This window comes from Fragaria vesca, linkage group LG2 (assembly GCF_000184155.1).
Source record: "Fragaria vesca subsp. vesca linkage group LG2, FraVesHawaii_1.0, whole genome shotgun sequence".
Classification (NCBI taxonomy): domain Eukaryota; kingdom Viridiplantae; phylum Streptophyta; class Magnoliopsida; order Rosales; family Rosaceae; genus Fragaria; species Fragaria vesca.
Genome location: NC_020492.1, coordinates 7,106,219 through 7,126,999, shown reverse-complemented (window position 1 = coordinate 7,126,999; position 20,781 = coordinate 7,106,219). Strand labels below are relative to the sequence as shown.

The window sequence follows — 20,781 nt, the reverse complement described above, 5'->3', positions numbered from 1 at the left end:
GTGTGTCTCTCTCTCTCTCTCTCTCTCTCTCTCTCTCTCTCTCTCTCTCTCTCTCTAGCACTGTAGCTTTTAGGGTGTTAAATGAAATTTCTCCTTTCATCCAGCTGAGTTGGTTTTGAAAAATATGTCCAGTTTACAAATTGACGGCACGATTGACTGTTCACTTAACAGATGGACCCAATAGTGTGACATTGGATAGTTCGCGGAGTAATCGATTGAAATTGAAAGATATTGGAGTAAACTGTCGAGTGCATGAAAGTTAATGGAGTGACCAATATTTTCTTCTAGAGTTATCATGATTTACTATAATTTCAACATAAAAAAATCATAACAAACAGCTACGGTGCTCAAATAATTATCCAAAAATTCATACAATCTCGTGGTGACGCTCTTGGTCCATCCATGTAAAAGTTTGGAGATGTTTACCTCCCAAAATAGGGAAGTATAAGCATGAATAGAGTTGACTACTTCTATCGAGGCTCAAAAATTAATGAAAATATGTGATTTTTTAACGCTCACCTTATTTCACTATTTCGGTCACATTTTATTTCACAAGATTTTTGAAAATGTTGTTTCCTCTGTATAGTTGGTTCACAATCATGTATACTTCTATATAACCTACTAAATAAGTTATACTGCTTTAGCAGACATGTGACGATCTGATGTAAGAAATATGTGAAAATAAAAATTTCACTATCCGATGTAGTCATGGTAATTAAATACATATACTGAAAAAAATCCACTCCGTTTAGGATTCGTTACTCCCCCCATTGAATTAGTCAACCTTAATTCAAGCTCATTTTTTACACGAAACACGGTTGACCAACTGAAATCCCATTTTTCCCTGTCTTCAAACTGAAAACTCGTATGTATGAAACTTAGGAAGCCATGAATTTTTTTTTTGGTTAAATTAAACCTCCGGTGGTTATGATCTCCCCTTAAGTGCGCCTAAATATAATTAGGGTTGACCGTTTTTGTCAGAAACCAAACAGTAGTGGAAATTTGTGATTATTCAACCCTAACCTTATTTTACTATTCCAGTCACATTCTATTTCATAAGATTTCTGAAAATTTTGTTTTCTCTATATAGTTGGTTCACAATCATGTACACTTCCATATAACTCACTAAACAAGTTATACCGCTTTAGTAGGCACGTGGAGATCCGAGATGAGAAATATGTGAAAAATAAAAATTTCACAATCCGATGTAGTTATGGTAATTAAATAGGTATACTGAAAAAAAAATCCACTCTTTTTCGGATTCGTTACTCCCCCTATCGAATCGGTCAACCTTAATTCAACCTCATTTTTTACATAAAACACGGTTGACCAATATTGTGCGAAACCGCATTTTTCCCCGTTTTCGAACCGAAAACTCGTATGTATGAGACTTAAGAACCCATGAAATTTTTTTGTTTAATTGACCTTCCGGTGATTATGCTCCCCTTAAGAGCGCCTAAGTGTAATTAGAGTTGACCGTTTTTGTAGGGAACCAAAAGTTAGCGAAAGTTTGTGATTTTTTATCCGTAACCGTTTTATACTATGCCGGTCACATTCTATTTCACACATGACTTTTGAAATTTTGCTTCCTCTGTATAGTCGGTTCATAATTATGTACATTTCCATATAACCTATTAAACAAGTTGTACCACTTTAGTAGACACGTGACGATCCAAGGTCAGAAATATGTGAAAATAAAAATTCCACCAGTATAAGTAAACGAAACAAGTAAGCAGAGAGAGAGCAAGATGGAGTAGATTGCATCATTTGCATGGATGGATGGATCAAATGGGAATGGAATTGGTAAATTTGGGGTAAACAACGATGGCGGGATGAGCCATGAACCGGCGACCCTTGATGTGGAGGAAGTAGTAAACAAGAGTCCCCACATGCCACCCATGATCGCCGCCGCGATGAAGGCCAAGAACCCCAAGGTAGGGCCGACCACCTTGCATCCGTGGGGGTTGCTACAGGTTCCACACTGCACACATGCAATCATTTTGTTGTGCTTGCTTCTACTCAAGGTTATAAAAAACATTAGGCGTTAGTCGGGCGGAAGGTCGGGAACTAGCACCTAAAGGACTAGTCAGAGATTTGATTAATCCGTTTTATATATTTTTTATTTTTATTTATAATTTATTTAATATAAACATAAATTGATGAAATATCTCACCAGTGTTGTTAATAATATGACTGGCTAAATACATTGAAAACATTTAAAAAACTTACTAAATACTAAATAGTAATAGATAATAATAAATCACCTAATAATATGCCTAACTTATCCAAAATAACAGATATCGACCTTTGTAAGCAAAAAACAAAAAAAAAAAAACAAGATATTGACTCATTATAATAGAAATATCTTCACACCACTTAGTAACCCACGTGCATTCATACAAAGAAGTCTTCATCTCTCTCCTCTCATGCGTCCCTCTTTGCTCTTTCCTCTCTCTTCTATTGCAATAGTCTCTTTCTAAAAAACCCAGAAAAATCGAAGAATTGGCTTAATATCAATCGACAAGTGTGAATTAGAGTCGAGGAGAGCAAGGTCAGACTCAGAAGAGAGAAATTTGTGTCTCTCTCGTAGTCCATCACGAAAAATTGAGAGAGAGAGAGAGATAAGTGAGTGAGCGAGTTTGGTTCTGGGTTTAGCGTTTCCGCCGGACCCCCACTCGCCTAGTAACAGAGGCCAAACGGCCAACTAACGCCTAAATCTACAAACTTATCCACGCATCAAAACAGACGGTGGAGATCACTAGTGTAGCTGCACGACGACTAGTGCAGGGAATAATTTTCGCTTCAACATGCACCTTACCCCAACATAAGATTGGCTTAAATCGTTTAGTACTGTGACTACTGTCGACAACAGAAACAAAGAGGACAAATTGGTTTCTTCCAACAAAGAAAGAGACAACTTCATGAACGCAGTGCAATGTTGACCTGTCTAAAGGCAGAAGAGTAATCAAGGCAGATCAGGATCTTCAGCTATATATAAACCAATTAAGTAGAGCAAGAAAAACGTACAGAAACTAAACGAGTATGGAGGAAGTGAAGGTGATAGGATTATGGACAAGTCCATTTGTTCATAGGGTTATATGGGCTCTGAAACTCAAGGGAGTCGAATATGAATATCATCAAGAGGAGGACATATTCAACAAGAGTGATTTGCTTCTGCAGTACAACCCGGTGCACAAGAAAGTTCCAGTGTTTCTTCATGGTGGAAGGCCGGTTGTAGAGTCGGGCATTATTATGGAGTACATGGATGAGACCTGGCCTCAGAACCCCCTGCTTCCAACTGACCCTCATGCAAGGGCCATGGCTCGGTTTTGGACAAAGTTTGTAGATGGCAAGGTAATCATATATATACCTGCCTTTTCTTCATAGAGAGTTTCTCTTGTGCAATTCAAATGTTGCCTTAACTGATCTGCTATTTTGTGCAATTTAGATGCCGAACATTTACGGATTCTATAAAAGAGCTGGAGAAGAGCAAACAAAAGCAGTGAAAGAAGCCCAGGAGTGTCTGAAGATCTTAGAAGAGCATGGCCTTGATGAGGAGAAGAAGTTCTTTAATGGTGACAAGATTGGAATGACAGACTTATCCATGGGATTGCTAGTATTCTGGCTTGAGGCCACGGAAGAAGCAGCTGGTGTACAAGTTCTGGAAGCCGATAGCTTCCCTCGCTTGCACGCATGGATTAGAAATTTCAAGGAAGTTCCTGTGATCAAAGAAAATCATCCTGACAAAACTCGGCTAGTAGCCTATTTCAAACAGCTAAGGGACAAGTTTATCAAGCCAGCAACTAGTTGATATCCTGTACAAACTTCCCTCCTCTTTTAGCAAATTATGTCTCAAGGGTACAATCTGAGCCTTTGTAACTTTAGCATACACTTACACTACCCGCCATGTAACTTTCCCAGCTTTTGGCTTTGAATTTTTCCTTTGCCTTAAGTTTTCAGAAACCTCTTACAATTGGTTCTGTTGCATAAATGGAACTGGTTTTCAATAAAGACAGTAGCTCAAATCTATATGTTTAAACACAAGGATATAGCTGTTACATCCTTCATTTGGTGGAGCATACTAGAAGAAGTATATGATCATTTCCAAGTCTCTGGATTTAAGGGAAATTAAGATCCTCTAATGTGCATCAGAATCTTCTTATGAAGCAGGTTATACTTAAAAGGAAGAGTGATCTTGTTAACAAAGTTGTCTTTCACATATTCATTACTTATTAACACATAGTTTTAGATCCCATGACTCTTGTAACGAAAGGGACTAGGCCATGTTCCTAGCATCTTCATCACTTCTTCCATTTCTGTAACCGATGCGTGTCTCTTTCCCTCTTCAACATCTGCTGTATTTTATAGATATGTAGTCAAAATTTCTTGTCAACTTTAGGAAGATAATGGTCTAGTATGACTTGTTTGACAAGTTTTTTTTTTTTGGTTAGAGAAACATGATCTTCCAATATAGCGAAATTTGGTTCGCAAAACGATATTTTATCTCTGTATACCCACTACATATGAAAAGTTGAGTCAACAATAGCAAAGGAAGGATTCATCGGAAAAAAAATAGCAAACAAAGGACAAATTGGCCTCTAATCCTTCCAAACCAAGCATATTGAAGCACAAGATAACCAAGTTGAATGCGAGGCATATATATACATGTAGAAACCATTCTAGGATCATAACAGAACCAGCAAAAATGTCACAAGTTACAGTGTTAGGAGCTTGGCCTAGTCCATATGTTTACAGGGTTATCTGGGCACTTAAACTCAAGGGCGTAGACTACGAGTATGTTGAAGAGGATGTGTTACACAACAAGAGTGATCGTCTTCTGAAGTACAACCCAGTCCATAAGAAGGTTCCGGTTCTTGTTCATGCCGGAAAACCAATCGCAGAGTCTGCTGTCATACTTGAGTACATCGAAGAGACATGGCCGCAGAACCCCTTGCTTCCTAAAGACCCTCATCAACGAGCTTTGGCCCGGTTCTGGATAAAGTTCGGAGAGGACAAGGTAATTGATGATCACTCAACTATTTCAATTACATTACATGATGAAATGAGTAGTCTGTAGTCGCATACAAGTATGCATGTTTGTTTATATAACGAGTTGACAGCTGACGGTCTAACGACATAACATAAATAAAAGATCGCGCGCATTATATTCAAGTCTAAGTAATGTAGATGTTTTGTGCATGTCACATAGTTCGGAGCCCTGTTTGGATTTTTCATGACTGAGGGAGAACAGCAAGTGAAAGCAACAAAAGAAAGGCAAGAGCAGCTGACAATCTTGGAAGAGCAGGGACTCGGAGACAAGAAGTTTTTCGGAGGAGATGAGATTGGAATGGCTGATTTGGAATTCGGGTGGCTAGCTTGGTGGATGGATGTCATGAGTGAACTAGCTGGGGTTAAGGGGATTGAAGCCGAAACCTTCCCTCGCTTGCATGCCTGGATTCAACGGTTCAAGGACATCCCCACAATCAAAGAGCCCCTTCCTGATCGCAGTGCAATGTTGACCTATTTCAAAGGTCGAAGAGCAATATTTCTTGCTTCGGCAAAATCTTAAACTCTAGCTAGCTAAAACCCTCCTTCTGTTGATCGAGCTTTCTACTTTTCAAACAATAATATTAGCTATTAAGCTGATATACGCTTGTATCTGTAATCTTCCTATCCAACTATAACTCTAAGAACTTGCTTGAATAAAACACTTTTTTAGATCAATGGACTTATGGCATAAATATATGTTTGTATGTATGAAACTGAATCAATTTACATCACATTTTCAAGAACATTGACCATTCTATGAGAGAGAGAGAACAAGTCGGATCGTCTGCAAATGTTGTTTAAACAATTAAACTTGATTGGTCATATGTCTTAGCCTCAATCCATTGATCACAAGGAACTCAACACACAAGACAAATAGATACTATAGAATCAAACAAAACAAACACAACTAAGGAAATAGACTAACTAAAGTTCTTAAGGAAATTCAACAAACCTGAACTAGAAGCCATTGATATTCCAAACTCCGATCTTCTACACAACACTCTATTCTATATCTGTTGTAATGCTGAACTTAATTACTTCATAAATGATACGTATATACAGAAATCTGAAATCTATTAAAGAAACTAATGCAAATCGAGGAAACTTAGAAGAAATTAGACCTATATGGCTATATATATATATACGCAACAGAACAAAAAATAGAAGAAAGGGGGTAAAAAATTGAAGTGCAAGTACGTTGGGTTTGGAGCTCAAGTATAATCGTCACTATGATCAAGAGGTGAGGTGAGAGTACTATGTAGGTACAAGAACAAGGGCATGGGCATGTGAGTGCTCAGGGATTCAAGGGCTCCTTGACCAATTGGTAAATGGTGATTGACTCCCATGCATATGAATTCAAAGCAAGATGCATCAGAAGCCAGTGGCGTCCCACGTGCCAATGGTCTCCCTGGCCTCTATTCCCAGGCGTTACACTTAATTCAGCATAGACTATAGATCTTTGCAACAGAAAACAAGCCCTTCTATGTAGACCGGTACCTGAATAGAGTCTTAAGAGTTGATGGACTCAGGGCCATAACCTTAAGGAGCCCAAAATTTTCTTTTCTCTTTGTGTGATTACATTAGTTTAGTTAAAAACAATAAAAAATAATTAATAAATCCAATTATGGTGGTGTTAGATTACAAAAGAGAGCCGCACCGACCCTTCTTTAAAAAAAACAAAAAGATTACAAAAGAGAAAAATGAATATAAAATCTTACCCATTATTACAATCATTAATTACTATTTTAGAAAAATTAGCAGCCTAAGTAAGAGATTTGTTGCATAAATAAGATTTTTAATAAGATGTTTTTTGTTGTTAGATTTTGGTTTATATATAACTTTAGTTCGTGAATTTTTTGTGTGTTTCTTAAAATGAGAAAATAAAATTGTATAAATACTATACTTTGAGGGCCTAATTTTGAAAGTTCGACTCATGCCTGAAAATCTCAGGTTCGGGCCTGCTTCTATGGTAAATTATATAACCCTTAGTATATCGTATAACTTACTATAAGAAGTAATTAAATTCAGCATTACATACGGCGAAAAATTAGAAGAAATTAGACCTCGATTTCTTAATTTCTTCATAAGTTTCCTCGATTTTAAAGTTCTTAAATGTTGCTGAAGTGGTAATTATACACCTTGATTCTAAGAACTGGTATGTTGCTACGGTTTTGATCAAGAAAAATTGGGGGTTTCTGATATGCAGAAGTAACAAGTAGAAGAGGATTGCAGAGGAAGGAAAGGACATCGAAAACAGGTCAGGCCGCCATGGCTCTGATACCATGCTGAAAATCTACCATGGGCATGATTTGATAATTGAAGAACAAGAAAGCTAAACTAATCTCTAAAACAAAGAAAAGAAGAGAAAGAAAGTAGTACTTGATATTTTCTGGTTATTACACAAGAAGAGAAATCAATTAACTTGTTAGTACTTGGTACTGGAAACGGTGGAGTATATATCTGCAAGCTGTGCAAAACCGACTTGTTCTCCAAGCACAAGAATATGGACTGGACCGTCTCAGACGTGAACTGGGCCTATATATACTCTTAACACGGCAAAATACTGGGAGGTCTTTGGGGATGTTCATCGTCGGGTTGAGTTTGACCTTGCAGCCCTTGCTGATATTCAAAATAAAATTGCAGCTTCTGGGGGATCAGATGAAGAGTTTGAAAAAGAGACTGAATTGCAGGCTAATTTGAATGAGTCTATTCGGCGTCAGGAAAGTCTTTGGCGTGAGAAGTCAAGGTTGCAATGGTTGTCAGAAGGTGATCGCAATTCTTCTTAATTATTTTCATGCTATGTGTAAAGTGCGTTGAAATCGTTCTTCTATTACTCTGCTTCGTGATGGAGATCAGGTGCTTTAGGATCCACATTCTATCCAAAATCATATAATTGATTATTATAAAAATCTTTTTACAAAACATGCAGAGTATGAAGATAGTGGTTTGGTGTCCAAGGTGATTCATTCTATGGTAACTCATGAGGAAAATACAACGCTTACAATTGTTCCATTACAAGAGGAAATTTGGGCAGCTGTCAAATCAATGGATCCTGATAGTGCCCTGGGGCCGGATGGATTTAATGGCCATTTTTTCGTCTCTTGCTGGGAGGTTGTTGGTGCTGATGTTGTTAAGGGTGTTCAGTATTTTTTTCAACATGGTTATTTGGCTCCTTCCTTTAACTCAGGTATTATCATGTTAATCCTCAAAGTTGATCATGCCGACTCTATAAAGCAGTTTCGCCATATTGTCCTCACCAACTTTGTGTTTAAAATTATCCCAAAGATCATAGCTATCCGGTTGGCATCTGTGGCATCACGTATTATTTCTCCTCAACAACATGCTTTTGTTGCAGGGAGGAACATATCAGACTTTATATTAACTACATCAGAGTGCTTTAATTTGTTGAACTCAATATGTCATGGAGGTAACCTTGCAATTAAGGTTGATATTACAAAGGCGTTTGATACTCTGTCATGGGATTTTCTTCTTCATGTTCTTCATGCTTTTGGGTTTGATCTGATCTTTGTACAATGGGTGCGTGCCTTGCTTCTGTCAGCCAAACTTTCTCTGTTGATCAATGAGAGGACTATTGGGTATTTTTCTTGTGAAAGGGGTGTGCGTCAAAGGTGACCCCCTTTCTCCCTTGCTCTTTTGCTTAGCAGAAGAGGTCCTTAGTCGTGGGATCTTTTTACTTGTTTCATCGGGTCAACTGCAGCGTATCTCTTCTCCGCGAAATACTCTTGCTCCATCTTATGTTCTATTTGCAGATGATGTTATTGTTTTTTGTCGGGGTAATAAGCAGAATTTATCGCGGATTATGAGATTCTTCAATGAATATGGTAGTGTTTCAGGTCAAGTTATCAACAAAGAAAAGTCTCAAGTTTTTTTCGGAAAAAGTATACATTCAAGGCGGCATTCTATTTCAAACTTCTTGGGTATTCCCTTGGGGTCTGCTCCGTTCATGTATATGGGTGCCCCTATTTTTCATGGCAATCCTCGTGCTTCTTATTTCAATCAAATTGTTGACAAAATAAGGATAAAGTTATCAAGTTGGGTGAGTTCTTTTTTGTCAATGGCAGGACATTTGCAGCTTATCAAGTCTGTTATTTTTAGCATGTTGGTATACACTTTTCAAGTATATGAATGGCCTGTGTCTGTGGTATGGAAAATTGAGGTTTGGTGCCGAAACTTTCTGTGGTCTGGCTCAATTGATAAAAGAGGGATCCCTCTTGTGGCTTGGAAGACTTGTTGTTCCCCAATTGAAGAAGGTGGCTTAGGGCTCAAACAATTAGTTCTGCTTAATCGATCTCTCTTATTGAAACGTTGCTGGGAAATATATACAGCTCAATCTGAGGGTTGTGCTTTTATTCGCAGTCGTTTCTCTAGACAGAAATCTTATGCTCCTTTTTCTATATGGCCTAGTGTTCATCAATTCTGGAAGACGGTTCAAGATAATTCACAATGGTTAATTGGTTATGGGAATGGAATCTACTTTTGGCACGACAAGTTTATGGGCAGGCCAATTAATGAGTTCTTTGGTTCTAATGTGTTGATGCAGGATAACTCAGATTTGGTGTCGAAATATATAGACAATGGCTCATGAAATCTTCCTCCATTACTACAGTTGCACTACCCAGCCTTATGTGATATGATCAATCAAGTCCCTGTGTTAGAAGATCCTTAAGTTAATGACAAACTTATATGGACCTCTTTAGCCTTCAGTGAGTTAACCGCTAAACAAGCCTATACTTTTATGCAGCCTTCTTCTAATCCAGTAATTTGGGGTAAGAGATTATGAGCTAATATATTCTGCCAAGAATGTCTTTCCTGGCATGGAAGGTGTTAAGAGGTAGAGTTATTTGTGATGATTTACTTCAGCGTCGAGGTATAGCTTGGGTTTCTAGATGTGAGCTTTATGGTGCTTGCTTTGAGACTTTGGATCATACTTTCCTCTCTTGCTTGTTCACTGCATCAATTTGGAGTCACTTTGGCTCCCTTTTTGAGTTGGGTATGATTCCTTCTTCTATTTTGGGTATGAATCATACTTTCCTCTGTTGCTCGTTCACTGCATCAATTTGGAGTCACTTTGGCTCCCTTTTTGAGTTGGGTATGATTCCTTCTTCTATTTTGGAGCTTTATAGGTTGGGTTTGCAAAATGGAAGAAGTCCTCAATTAATGGAACTATGGCTTATTTGCTTTACCTCCATTTTGTGGTTTGTTTGGCATGTAAGAAATAAAACCAGATTTGATGGTTGTCGCTTTTCAATTGAAGCTGTTTGTAGGCTAATATCAGGTCATATAAGAGCCACTAGTGATCTTACAACAGGTCATATGCATAATAGTGTCGAGGAGCTACGAATTTTGAAATGTTTTGGAGCCCCATGTCGTCCTTGTGCCACTCCTAGAGTTGTTGAAGTTAATTGGCTTCCTCCTTCTTTTGGTTGGGTGAAGATAAATTCTGATGGCTCTTGGAAGCATGAGAAGGGAGTGGGTGGTTATGGTATTATTTTTAGGGATTACAAGGGCCACTTTCTTAGTGCTTTTGCCTCAAATCTTGAAATTCCTAGTTCAATTTCAGCAGAGATAATGACTGTTATTAAAGCTATTGAGCTTGTTTAGGTTCATGATTGGAAACATATTTGGTTGGAAGTTGACTCATCTTTGGTACTTGATTATATTCGCAGACTTTCTCTTGTTCCTTGGCCTCTTCGAATTCGATGGTTGAATTGCTTATACCGAATCTCTCAGATGAATTTCAAGGCTACTCATATTTTTCATGAAAGAAATAAAATAGCTGATGCTCTGGCAAATCAAGATACGTCATGTTCTGAATTGATATGGCGGGATGAGCCTCCACCTTTCATATTATTGTCTTATAATAATGATGTTAGAGGTATGCTTCAATTTCGTTTCAGCTAGTCTGTAATTTGTTTTGGGAGGTTTTGGTTTTCATTCTCCTCCTTTGTTTCTTTTTTCCTTTATTAATAAAATAGAGTGATAGGCAATTTATTCGTCTATCCTCGATCATTCAAACGAAAAAAAAAAAAAAAAAAACTACTAGCTAGCTAAAACCTCCTTCTTCTGATCAAGCTTTCTACTGTTCGAACAATAATATTAGCTATTAGCTAATCTACGCTTGTATTTGTAATTTCTTATCCAACTATAACTCTAAGAACTGGCTTGAATAAAACACTTATTTTGATGAACATATGGCATAGATATATGGTTGTATGTATGAAACAGAATCAACAACTCAATTTACATCCAATTTTCAAGAACATTGGCCATTCCTTCAAGGAGAGAGATAAATTTAAGAATTAAAATTTGTTTAGGCCTTGTGGTTTGAAGTTGACATCTGTTTAGTCCTTGTGGTTTTATTTTAATCTGAATAGTTTCCTTTTTTTTTTATTAAATAAAACTTTTTATTAAATAACTCACACACCCTTACATATGTCAGCGAGGTTTGAACCCATGACCTCAACGTTGTCAGTTAGGCTACCTAAAATGACTATTTGGAGGAAAAATCATGACTTTAAGGACTATTCAGAGTAAAATAAAACCATAAAGACTATTTAGATGAAAAATTGTGATTTTAAGGACTATTCAGATTAAAATAAAACTATAAGGACTAAATAGATGTTGACTTCAACCAGAAAGACTATACAATATTTTACTCTAAACTTAAACAAGTCGGATTGTCTGAACTATTGTTTAAACTTGATTAGTCATACGAGTAAAGAAATCTCTTTATGTTGATCTCTGAAGCACTTCATAAAATATGTGAGTCAAGTTTCAAGTATCAATTTTATTAGAATTAATGGGTCAGACAAGACGATATATAACAATATTTTCCTCACCTAATCTTATCTGCTGAATAACGATGGCGTGGAGAATAGAATTACATAGATATTAAGGCTTCAACTATAATACTATATAATATGTGGTAGAGACTAAGATGAGCAGAAACTAGAGTAATATGGAGGAAGTGAAGGTAATAGGATTCTGGGCAAGTCCATATGTTTACAGGGTCACATGGGCTCTGAAACTCAAGGGAGTTGAATATGAATATCAAGAAGAGGACATATTCAACAAGAGTGATTTGCTTCTTCAATACAACCCAGTGCACAAGAAGGTTCCAGTAGTTGTTCATGGTGGAAAGCTGATTGCTGAGTCGACTGTCATTCTGGAGTACATTGAAGAGACATGGCTGCAGAATCCTCTGCTTCCAACAGACCCTCATGCAAGGGCCATCGCTAGATTCTGGACAAAGTTTGGAGATGACAAGGTAATCATACCTGTATTTTCTTTCTTGAGATTTTCTATCAACAGTTCAACACAAGTAGAATGTTGACCCTTAACTGATCTGCTATTTTGTGCAATTTAGATGCCGAACATTTACGGATTCTATAAAAGAGCTGGAGAAGAGCAAACAAAAGCTGTGAAAGAAGCCCAGGAGTGTCTGAAGATCTTAGAAGAGCACGGCCTTGATGATGAGAAGAAGTTCTTTAATGGTGACAAGATTGAAATGACAGACTTATCCATGGGATTGCTAGCATTCTGGCTTGAGGCCATGGAAGAAGCAGCTGGTGTACAAGTTCTGGAAGCCGATAACTTCCCTCGCTTGCACGCATGGATTAGAAATTTCAAGGAAGTTCCTGTGATCAAAGAAAATCACCCTGACAAAACTCGGCTGGTAGCCTATTTCAAACAGCTGAGGGAGAAGTTTATCAAGCCAGCAACTAGTTGATATCCTAGTCTTAATTTCAAACAACACAGCACATTTAGCATATAAGAATAAAGGTTGTAACATAACCAATAAGCAAGAAGCAAGGAATGATATCAGTTAATAGTTTCAATCAATCGATTACAGTTGTGACTGAATAAGAGAAGTTCTTTGTAATGCATATTAGTGTTTTTTGCATGTCCACTGATTGATGTAAGTTCTTACATGGAGTTGATTCCAAGCCTCCACTCCATTTTAACTAGGAATGTTTTGGTAAGAAATTATGTGATGCAAGAAGCCATCAATGCAAGAAACTGTACCTGTACAACCTCCATTGTGTTCCCCCCTGTACATCCATCAAAGAGTAAACTTTCAGATCCTATTATGATAAAACACAGAATAAGATTATTACAGAAATTAGTCAAATTACAACATGACATAATTTTACCTTGCCTTCATAAGGGTCATCCCAAAAGCAGAGGTATTCTATGGCACACCTCAATGTATTCACCAGAATCTATGTTCCTCTTGGGGGACTAGTGACTTAATTCTTGTTCAACCAGGAGTAGGAGTTCTAAGGTTTATCTTGGTTTAATATTGTCTGTTTGACGATCCCACGTACAATCTCCTGTTTCTGTGCCAGTCTTTTGTCATTCTTTGATGTTCTATGATTCAAATTAAGGAAGTTTTTTTAGAAACAGTTCATTGCTTCATGCATATTCATGTGCAAAGGCTTTACATCTGAGATGCGAAGATGTCCTGTACAAACTTCCCTCCTCTTTTAGCAAATTATGTCTCAAGGTACAATCTGAGCCTTTGTAACTATAGCATACACTTACACTACCTGCCAAGTAACTTTCCCAGCTTTTGGCTTTGAATTTATTCTTTGCCTTTAATTTTCAGAAACCTCTTACAATTGGTTCTGTTGTATACATGGAACTGGTTTTGAATAAAGATAGTAGCTCAAATCTATATGTTTAAACACAAGGATATATAGCTGTTACATCCTTCATTTGGTGGAGCATACTAGAAGAACTATATGATCATTTCAAAGTCTCTGGATTTAAGGGAAATTAAGCTCCTCTAATGTGCATCAGAATCTTCTTATGAAGCAGGTTATACTTAAAAGGAAGAGTGATTTTGTTAACAAAGTTCTCTTTCACATATTCATTACTTAACACCTAGTTTTAGATCCCATGACTCTTGTAACGAAAGGGACTAGGCCATGTTCCTAGCTTCTTCATCCCTTCTTCCATTTCTGTAACCGATGCGTGTCTCTTTCCCTCTTCAACATCTGCTGTATTTTATAGATATGTAGTCAAAATTTCTTGTCAACTTTAGGAAGATAATGGTCTAGTATGACTTGTTTGACAAGGTTTTTTTTTTTTTGGTTTAGAGAAACACGATCTTCGAATATAGCGAAATTTGGTGCGCAAACCGATATTTTATCTCTGTATACCCACTAAATATGAAAAGTTGAGTCAACAATAGCAAAGGCAGGATTCATCGGAACAAAAAAAATAGCAAACAAAGGACAAATTGGCCTCTAATCCTTCCAAACCAAGCAGATTGAAGCACAAGATAACCAAGTTGAATGCGAGGCATATATATACATGTAGAAACCAGTCTAGGATCATAACGGAACCAGCAAAAATGACACAAGTTACAGTGTTGGGAGCTTGGCCTAAGTCCATTTGTTTACAGGAAAGTTAAGATTGACATTTTTGCTCCCAACACAACACTATAACAAAACGAGGCCAATCTCCCAACACGTGGGTAGTGGGAGGTTAAAATTGATAACTACATTCATAATAAATTTCAACGTTATATTTTATTTTATTTATTTAAGAGGTCATTAAAAAAAATGTAAGGGAAAAACTCACAAAATATAAATGCACGAGTAAGATGCTAGTATTTTTAAACACAAGAATAGCTGTTACATCCCTCATTTAGTGGAGGATATTATATGATCATTAGTATAGCTCTGGATTTAGTGAGCAATTAAGCTCCTCGAATGAGCACCAAAATCTTCTTATGAAGCATGTTATACTTTAAAGGAAGAGACTTTGATCTTGTAACAAGGTTATCTTTCGATTCACATATACCTAACCCCTGGTTTCTAGATCCAATGACTCTTGGAACGTAAGAGACTAGAAGCCATGTTCCTAATCCTAGCAGCTTCATCACTTCTTCAGTTCTTCCATTTCTTAAGCAATGCGTCTCTTTCCCTTTTCACAACAACCAACAGCTGCCCTCAACGTAAGGATTGGGTTCGTTGTATTTTATAAGTATGTAGTCCAAACTTCTGGTCAACTTTAGGAAGATTAATGGTCTAGTATGACTTGCTTGGCAAGTCTTGTTTTTCTCATCTCTTATGCCAACTTCATATGAAAAAGTAGTCAACTATAGCAAACAAAGGACAAATTGGCCTCTAGTCCTTCGAAATCATGTAGATTGATGCCCAAGATAACCCAGTTGGATCGAGGCATATATATAGACATGTAGAAACCAGTCTAGGATCATAACAGAACCAGCAAAAATGTCACAAGTTACAGTGTTAGGAGCTTGGCCTAGTCCATATGTTTACAGGGTTATCTGGGCACTTAAACTCAAGGGTGTAGACTACGAGTATGTTGAAGAGGATGTGTTACACAACAAGAGTGATCGTCTTCTGAAGTACAACCCAGTCCATAAGAAGGTTCCGGTTCTTGTTCATGCCGGAAAACCAATCGCAGAGTCTGCTGTAATACTTGAGTACATCGAAGAGACATGGCCGCAGAACCCCTTGCTTCCTAAAGACCCTCATCAACGAGCTTTGGCCCGGTTCTGGATAAAGTTCGGAGAGGACAAGGTAATTAATGGTCACTCGACTATTTTCACTACGTTATATAGCCAAATGAATCATTTGTCGCATTTTTTAATTTTTTCAAATTTTATTAAAATTCCTTACCTTCACCAACCATATGTTACGGTTTGTTAGACTAATAAACCAATAATAAACCAATAGACCACGACTAATCAAACATGAACTATTTATCGCGTGTATATGTTTCTCTAATTAGCTACAGTTTGACACTTGAATACTTGACCGTCTAACAATATAACATGAAAGATCAAATTTTACACGACTTTAACTAATGTAGATGTATTATGTGACATAGAGCGCAGCCCTGTTTGGATTTTTCATGACTGAGGGAGAACAACAAGAGAAAGCAACGAAAGAAGGACAGGAGCAGCTGCGAATCCTGGAAGAGCAGGGACTCGGCGAAAAAAAGTTTTTTGGAGGAGATGAGATTGGAATGGCTGATTTAGAATTCGGGTGGCTAGCTTGGTGGCTGGATGTCATGAGTGAAATAGCTGGAGTTAAAGTGATTGATGCCGAAAGCTTCCCTCGCTTGCATGCCTGGATTCAAAGGTTCAAGGACATCTCTGCAATCAAAGAGCCCCTTCCTGATCGCAGTGCAATGTTGACCTATTTCAAAGGTCGAAGAGCAACATTTCTTGCTTTGGCAAAATCTTAAACTCTAGCTATAGCTAAAATCTCCTGCTTGCTTTCTACTTTTCGAACAATTATATTATCTATTAGCTGATGTACGCTTGTATCTTTAATTTTCTTATCCAACTATAACTCGAAGAACTTGATTAAATAAAACACTTATTTTTATGGACTTATGGCATAGATATATGTTTGAAACAGAATCAATTATTCAATATACATCAAATTTTCAAGAACATTAATTGGCCATTCCTTCAAGATGAGAGAGAGAGAGAGAGATAAATAACTTAAAACAAGTCGAATTGTCTAAAATATAGTTTAAATTAATTGGTCATATGAGTAAAGAAATCTCTTCTGTTGATCTCTGAAACACTTGATAAAATATGTGACTCATGTTTCAACTATCAAATTTATGTTTAAAGATTAAATCTTGTCCTTTTTGTCTTTTCTAATAAAAATCAAATTAAATCAGACCACATCATGTCTTGCTTTAGATGCTACTACACTTGTTAGAATGTTGATGCTACTGTTTATTGCAATGTTCTTGTTATTGTCTACTGGAATATTGTTGTTGTTATTGTCGATTGAAATGTTTCTGATACTGTTGTTACCGAATGTTATTGTGTTGCTACTACTATTACTGAATGTTACTATGCTACTATGAAAAGGTAGATGAGATGAATATTAGTTGTGCTTCTTCTATGCTAGTTTTTATGCTCACATCTCATGATACAAGTAAAAACTTACTACTACTCTTATTTAGCTAAGCTATTGCTCTGTTAGTTGTATATATTTTTCAACAACTATAAGCTACTAAAAGCAAGTTCACCCGTTGAGTTATATTGAACACAGTGACCTGGGTCACTCTGAGTCACTATGATTGGGCAGCAGTTTCCACCCGTTTAAAATGTGGGATTGCTGACACGTGACAGTGACTGTTTATTGAATTTTAAAAAAACGTTTTTAAGTGTGAATAATTATTTTAGTTGTAAATAAATAGTAATTACATAAAAAAATATGACTTATTGAATTTTTTTTATTTCTTGACATTTAATTGACAAGCCAAGCCTAAAAAAGTTTACAATTATTTGAAATTTTGTAAGGATGAAAACACAAACATAATAAAAAAAATACACAATCTAAATTGGTTAGCTAGGGATATAAGAAATTATTTATAAACGCTAGGGAATTTTTCATAACAGTTTATATAGTTTTCCTGTAGTTTACATCTTATAGAATTTTTTTTTTTCTAATTGATGTAACCCTAGTTTTTACGTATTTTTTTTTTTTTGTAATTAATGGTTTTACTTGATATTTTTACATTTTTACATTTAATAATATCTAATGGGTCCCAGCTACATTGTATGTCTTCTCCATGAGCAGTGCTCCTCACGTGGTCATGCGGCATATATATATATGAGCCACTGCTCTTCACACGAGCCACTGGCGAGTAAAGAAGTAGAGAGAGAAAGAGAATGGCCCTGTCTAACGTCAGCCACGTTGGGCTCTTTTGCTGATGTGGCGGTTGAGGAATTAATTAGCCTGGGTTAGATTTTGGGTTACTATACTCGCATAAAATTTAACCCAAACTCACCTGGGTTACAATACTCGCCCCAAAATTTTCATGGGTGGAAGCAACTATTTTTAGGCTGTGTCACTTTGTCTATGTGATCCAACCTGGGTCGGATTTTTTTTGTCACCGGTGGACTTGCTCTAAGACTTATCAACTTTCACGTTACTAACACAAACCTTGACAAATCACCCAAGTCAAATCTCTCGTCCACTAGTTTCAGATTTTTAAGCAACCCACATCATATTCATCTGCAACTTCAAATTCAATAAGAAACCCAAATTAAACACCGACAACAGTAGCAGCAAGACCTGACCATAAGTAGCAGTAGTAGTAAAATCTACAACAGTAGCAACATAACCTAATAGTCATGGCAGCAGTAGCAGCAAAACCTGAAATCTACAACAGTAGCAGCATGACATGATCGTCATGGCATCAGTAGCAGTAAGATCTGAACATAACCCTCAAAAGCTACAAACTCATCATCAACGAGACCGACTACTCTACCACCACCCCTTTCTAAGTCGTCAAGCTCCTCGCCATTTACATACTTCTCTGTTTCTGATTATAAGGTCTGTTGAGATCTAAATTACAAATTCCCAAATCGAATCACTACCACTACTACTCAATCTCTAATCCCAAACCCAGCCAACCCGATTCGCTGCCACTCAATCCGTGACCCGATTGACTCGATTCCTTGCTTCAACTTGGTTCAGCTCCTCTTGTTTGGTCTTGTAAGGAGTAATATTGTGATGATACAACATGGTTTTGGAAATATTGTGACCAAACAATAGCACTTGGTTTTGGAATGGTGAGAAAGATATCGACGATTTTAGGGATCAGAGAGAGAGAGAGAACGGTTTTGGTTTCTGTCAATGTCAATGTTGTAGTTATTTCATAAAACACGGGTTTTCAGTCATTTTCACATCAACGTTACAGATCAAGCCTGATACTATTCTTTACGAGCTTGGGCTTCTGGCATTATTTGTTTAAATATTTTAAAATATAGGTTTTGTGTATTATGCAACTATTTAAGGTAGCAGTATGTAATTCCAACGTCAAAAACCAAGCCTACAAACCAAAATTAACCATTTATAGTGATTTTGTGAGTTCCCTTGTGTAAATGCAGGAGTAAGATGCTAGTATTTTTAAACACAAGAATAGTTTTTACATCCCTCATTTGGTGGAGGATATTATATGATCATTAGTATAGCTCTGGATTTAGTGAGCAATTAAGCTCCTCGAACGAGCACCAAAATCTTCTTGCGAAGCATGTTATACTTTACAGGAAGACTTTGATCTTCTAAACAAGTTTCTCTTTCGATTCACATATACTTGACCCCTAGTTTCTAGATCCAGTGACTCTTGTAATCCTAGCAGCTTCATCACTTCTTACATTTCTGTAAGCAATGTGTCTCTTTCCCTTTTCACAACCAACAGCTGCCCTCAACGTAAGGATTGGCTTCGTTGTATTTTATATGTAGTCTAAACTCTTGTCAACTTTAGGAAGATGAATGGTCTAGTATGACTTGCTTGACAAGTCTTTTGTATTTAAAACGATATCTTATCTCTTTTATACCAACCACATATTTAAAGTAGAGTAACCAATAGCGAAAGAAGGACAAATTGGCCTCTAATCCTTCCCGACCATGTAGATTAATTGAAGCACAAGATAACCAAGTTGAATGCGAGGCATATATATACATGTAGAAACCAGTCTAGGATCATAACGGAACCAGCAAAAATGTCACAAGTTACAGTGTTAGGATTCTGGCCTAGTCCATTTGTTTACAGGGTTATCTGGGCGCTTAAACTCAAGGGTGTAGACTATGAGTATGTAGAGGAGGATGTGTTACACAACAAGAGTGACCGTCTTCTGAAGTACAACCCAGTCCATAAGAAGGTTCCCGTTCTTGTTCATGCCGGAAAACCAATCGCAGAGTCTGCTGTCATACTTGAGTACATCGAAGAAACATGGCCGCAGAACCCCTTGCTTCCTAAGGACCCCCATCAACGAGCTTTGGCGCGGTTCTGGACAAAGTTCGGAGAGGACAAGGTAATTGATGATCACTCAACGTACTATTTCAATTACGTTACATGATGAAATGAGTAGTCTGTAGTCGCATGCAAGTATGCATGTTTGTTTATATAACGAGTTGACAACTGACGGTCTAGCGACAAAACATAAATAAAAGATCGCGCGCATTTTATTCAAATCGAAGTAATGTAGATATTTTGTGCATGTCACATAGTTAGGAGCCCTGTTTGGATTTTTCATGACTGAGGGAGAACAGCAAGTGAAAGCAACAAAAGAAAGGCAAGAGCAGCTGAGAATCTTGGAAGAGCAGGGCCTCGGAGACAAGAAGTTTTTCGGTGGTGACGAGATTGGAATGGCTGATTTGGAATTCGGGTGGCTAGCTTGGTGGATGGATGTCATTAGTGAACTAGCTGGGGTTAAGGGGATTGAAGCCGAAACCTTCCCTCGCTTGCATGCCTGGATTCAACGGTTCAAGGACATCCCCACAATCAAAGAGCCCCTTCCTGATCGCAGTGCAATGTTGACCTATTTCAAAGGTCGAAGAGCAATATTTCTTGCTTCTGCAAAACCTTAAACTATAGCTAGCTACAACCTCCTTCTGTTGATCGAGCTTTCTACTTTTCGAACAATAATATTAGCTATTAATTAAGCTGATGTACGCTTGTATCTGTAATCTTCCTATCCAACTATAACTCTAAGAACTTGCTTGAATAAAACACTTTTTTTGATCGATGGACTTATGGCATAAATATATGTTTGTATGTATGAAACTGAATCAATTTACATCACATTTTCAAGAACAATAGAACATTGGCCATTCTATGAGAGAGAGAGAGAGAGAGAGAGAGAGAGAGAGAGAGAGAGAGAGAGAGAGAAGAGAGNGAGAGAGAGAGAGAGAGAGA

The 20,781-nt window shown here is 37.3% G+C and overlaps 5 protein-coding genes and 1 pseudogene across 7 annotated transcripts; 5 read left to right on the top strand and 1 right to left on the bottom strand.

Moving 5' to 3' along the window:
• Positions 1-1,784: 1,784 nt before the first annotated feature.
• On the bottom strand, positions 1,785-1,999 carry LOC101311812 (annotated as a pseudogene).
• Positions 2,000-2,606: 607 nt separating this feature from the next.
• Positions 2,607-4,177, top strand: LOC101311527 (probable glutathione S-transferase-like). The gene is made up of 2 exons (XM_004289971.1): positions 2,607-3,354; positions 3,449-4,177. Exons 1-2 carry the CDS (start codon positions 3,043-3,045, stop codon positions 3,809-3,811), a joined length of 675 nt encoding a protein of 224 aa, XP_004290019.1. The 5' UTR covers positions 2,607-3,042; the 3' UTR covers positions 3,812-4,177.
• A 512-nt stretch (positions 4,178-4,689) lies between these two features.
• Positions 4,690-5,786, top strand: LOC101310563 (glutathione transferase GST 23-like). The gene is made up of 2 exons (XM_004289967.1): positions 4,690-5,017; positions 5,210-5,786. The coding sequence occupies exons 1-2, from the start codon at positions 4,706-4,708 to the stop codon at positions 5,567-5,569; spliced, it is 672 nt and encodes a 223-aa protein (XP_004290015.1). The 5' UTR covers positions 4,690-4,705; the 3' UTR covers positions 5,570-5,786.
• Positions 5,787-8,019: 2,233 nt separating this feature from the next.
• Positions 8,020-8,682, top strand: LOC101292376. Its single transcript, XM_004292208.1, has one exon. The coding sequence runs from the start codon at positions 8,020-8,022 to the stop codon at positions 8,680-8,682; it is 663 nt and encodes a 220-aa protein (XP_004292256.1).
• Positions 8,683-12,014: 3,332 nt separating this feature from the next.
• LOC101310275 (probable glutathione S-transferase-like) lies at positions 12,015-13,028 on the top strand. The gene is made up of 2 exons (XM_004289966.1): positions 12,015-12,337; positions 12,437-13,028. Exons 1-2 carry the CDS (start codon positions 12,029-12,031, stop codon positions 12,797-12,799), a joined length of 672 nt encoding a protein of 223 aa, XP_004290014.1. The 5' UTR covers positions 12,015-12,028; the 3' UTR covers positions 12,800-13,028.
• A 1,315-nt stretch (positions 13,029-14,343) lies between these two features.
• LOC101310846 (glutathione transferase GST 23-like) lies at positions 14,344-20,611 on the top strand. 3 transcript variants are annotated; one of them, XM_004289970.1, is made up of 3 exons: positions 14,344-14,400; positions 15,288-15,626; positions 20,094-20,611. In XM_004289970.1, the coding sequence occupies exons 2-3, from the start codon at positions 15,315-15,317 to the stop codon at positions 20,451-20,453; spliced, it is 672 nt and encodes a 223-aa protein (XP_004290018.1). In that variant the 5' UTR covers positions 14,344-14,400; positions 15,288-15,314; the 3' UTR covers positions 20,454-20,611. The 3 variants fall into 3 exon arrangements, with proteins under 3 accessions (XP_004290018.1, XP_004290016.1, XP_004290017.1); XM_004289968.1 differs by lacking the exons at positions 14,344-14,400; positions 20,094-20,611 and adding an exon at positions 15,937-16,451 and having other exon boundaries at positions 15,293-15,626; XM_004289969.1 differs by lacking the exons at positions 14,344-14,400; positions 15,288-15,626 and adding an exon at positions 19,511-19,897.
• The last annotated feature ends 170 nt before the right edge of the window (positions 20,612-20,781 follow it).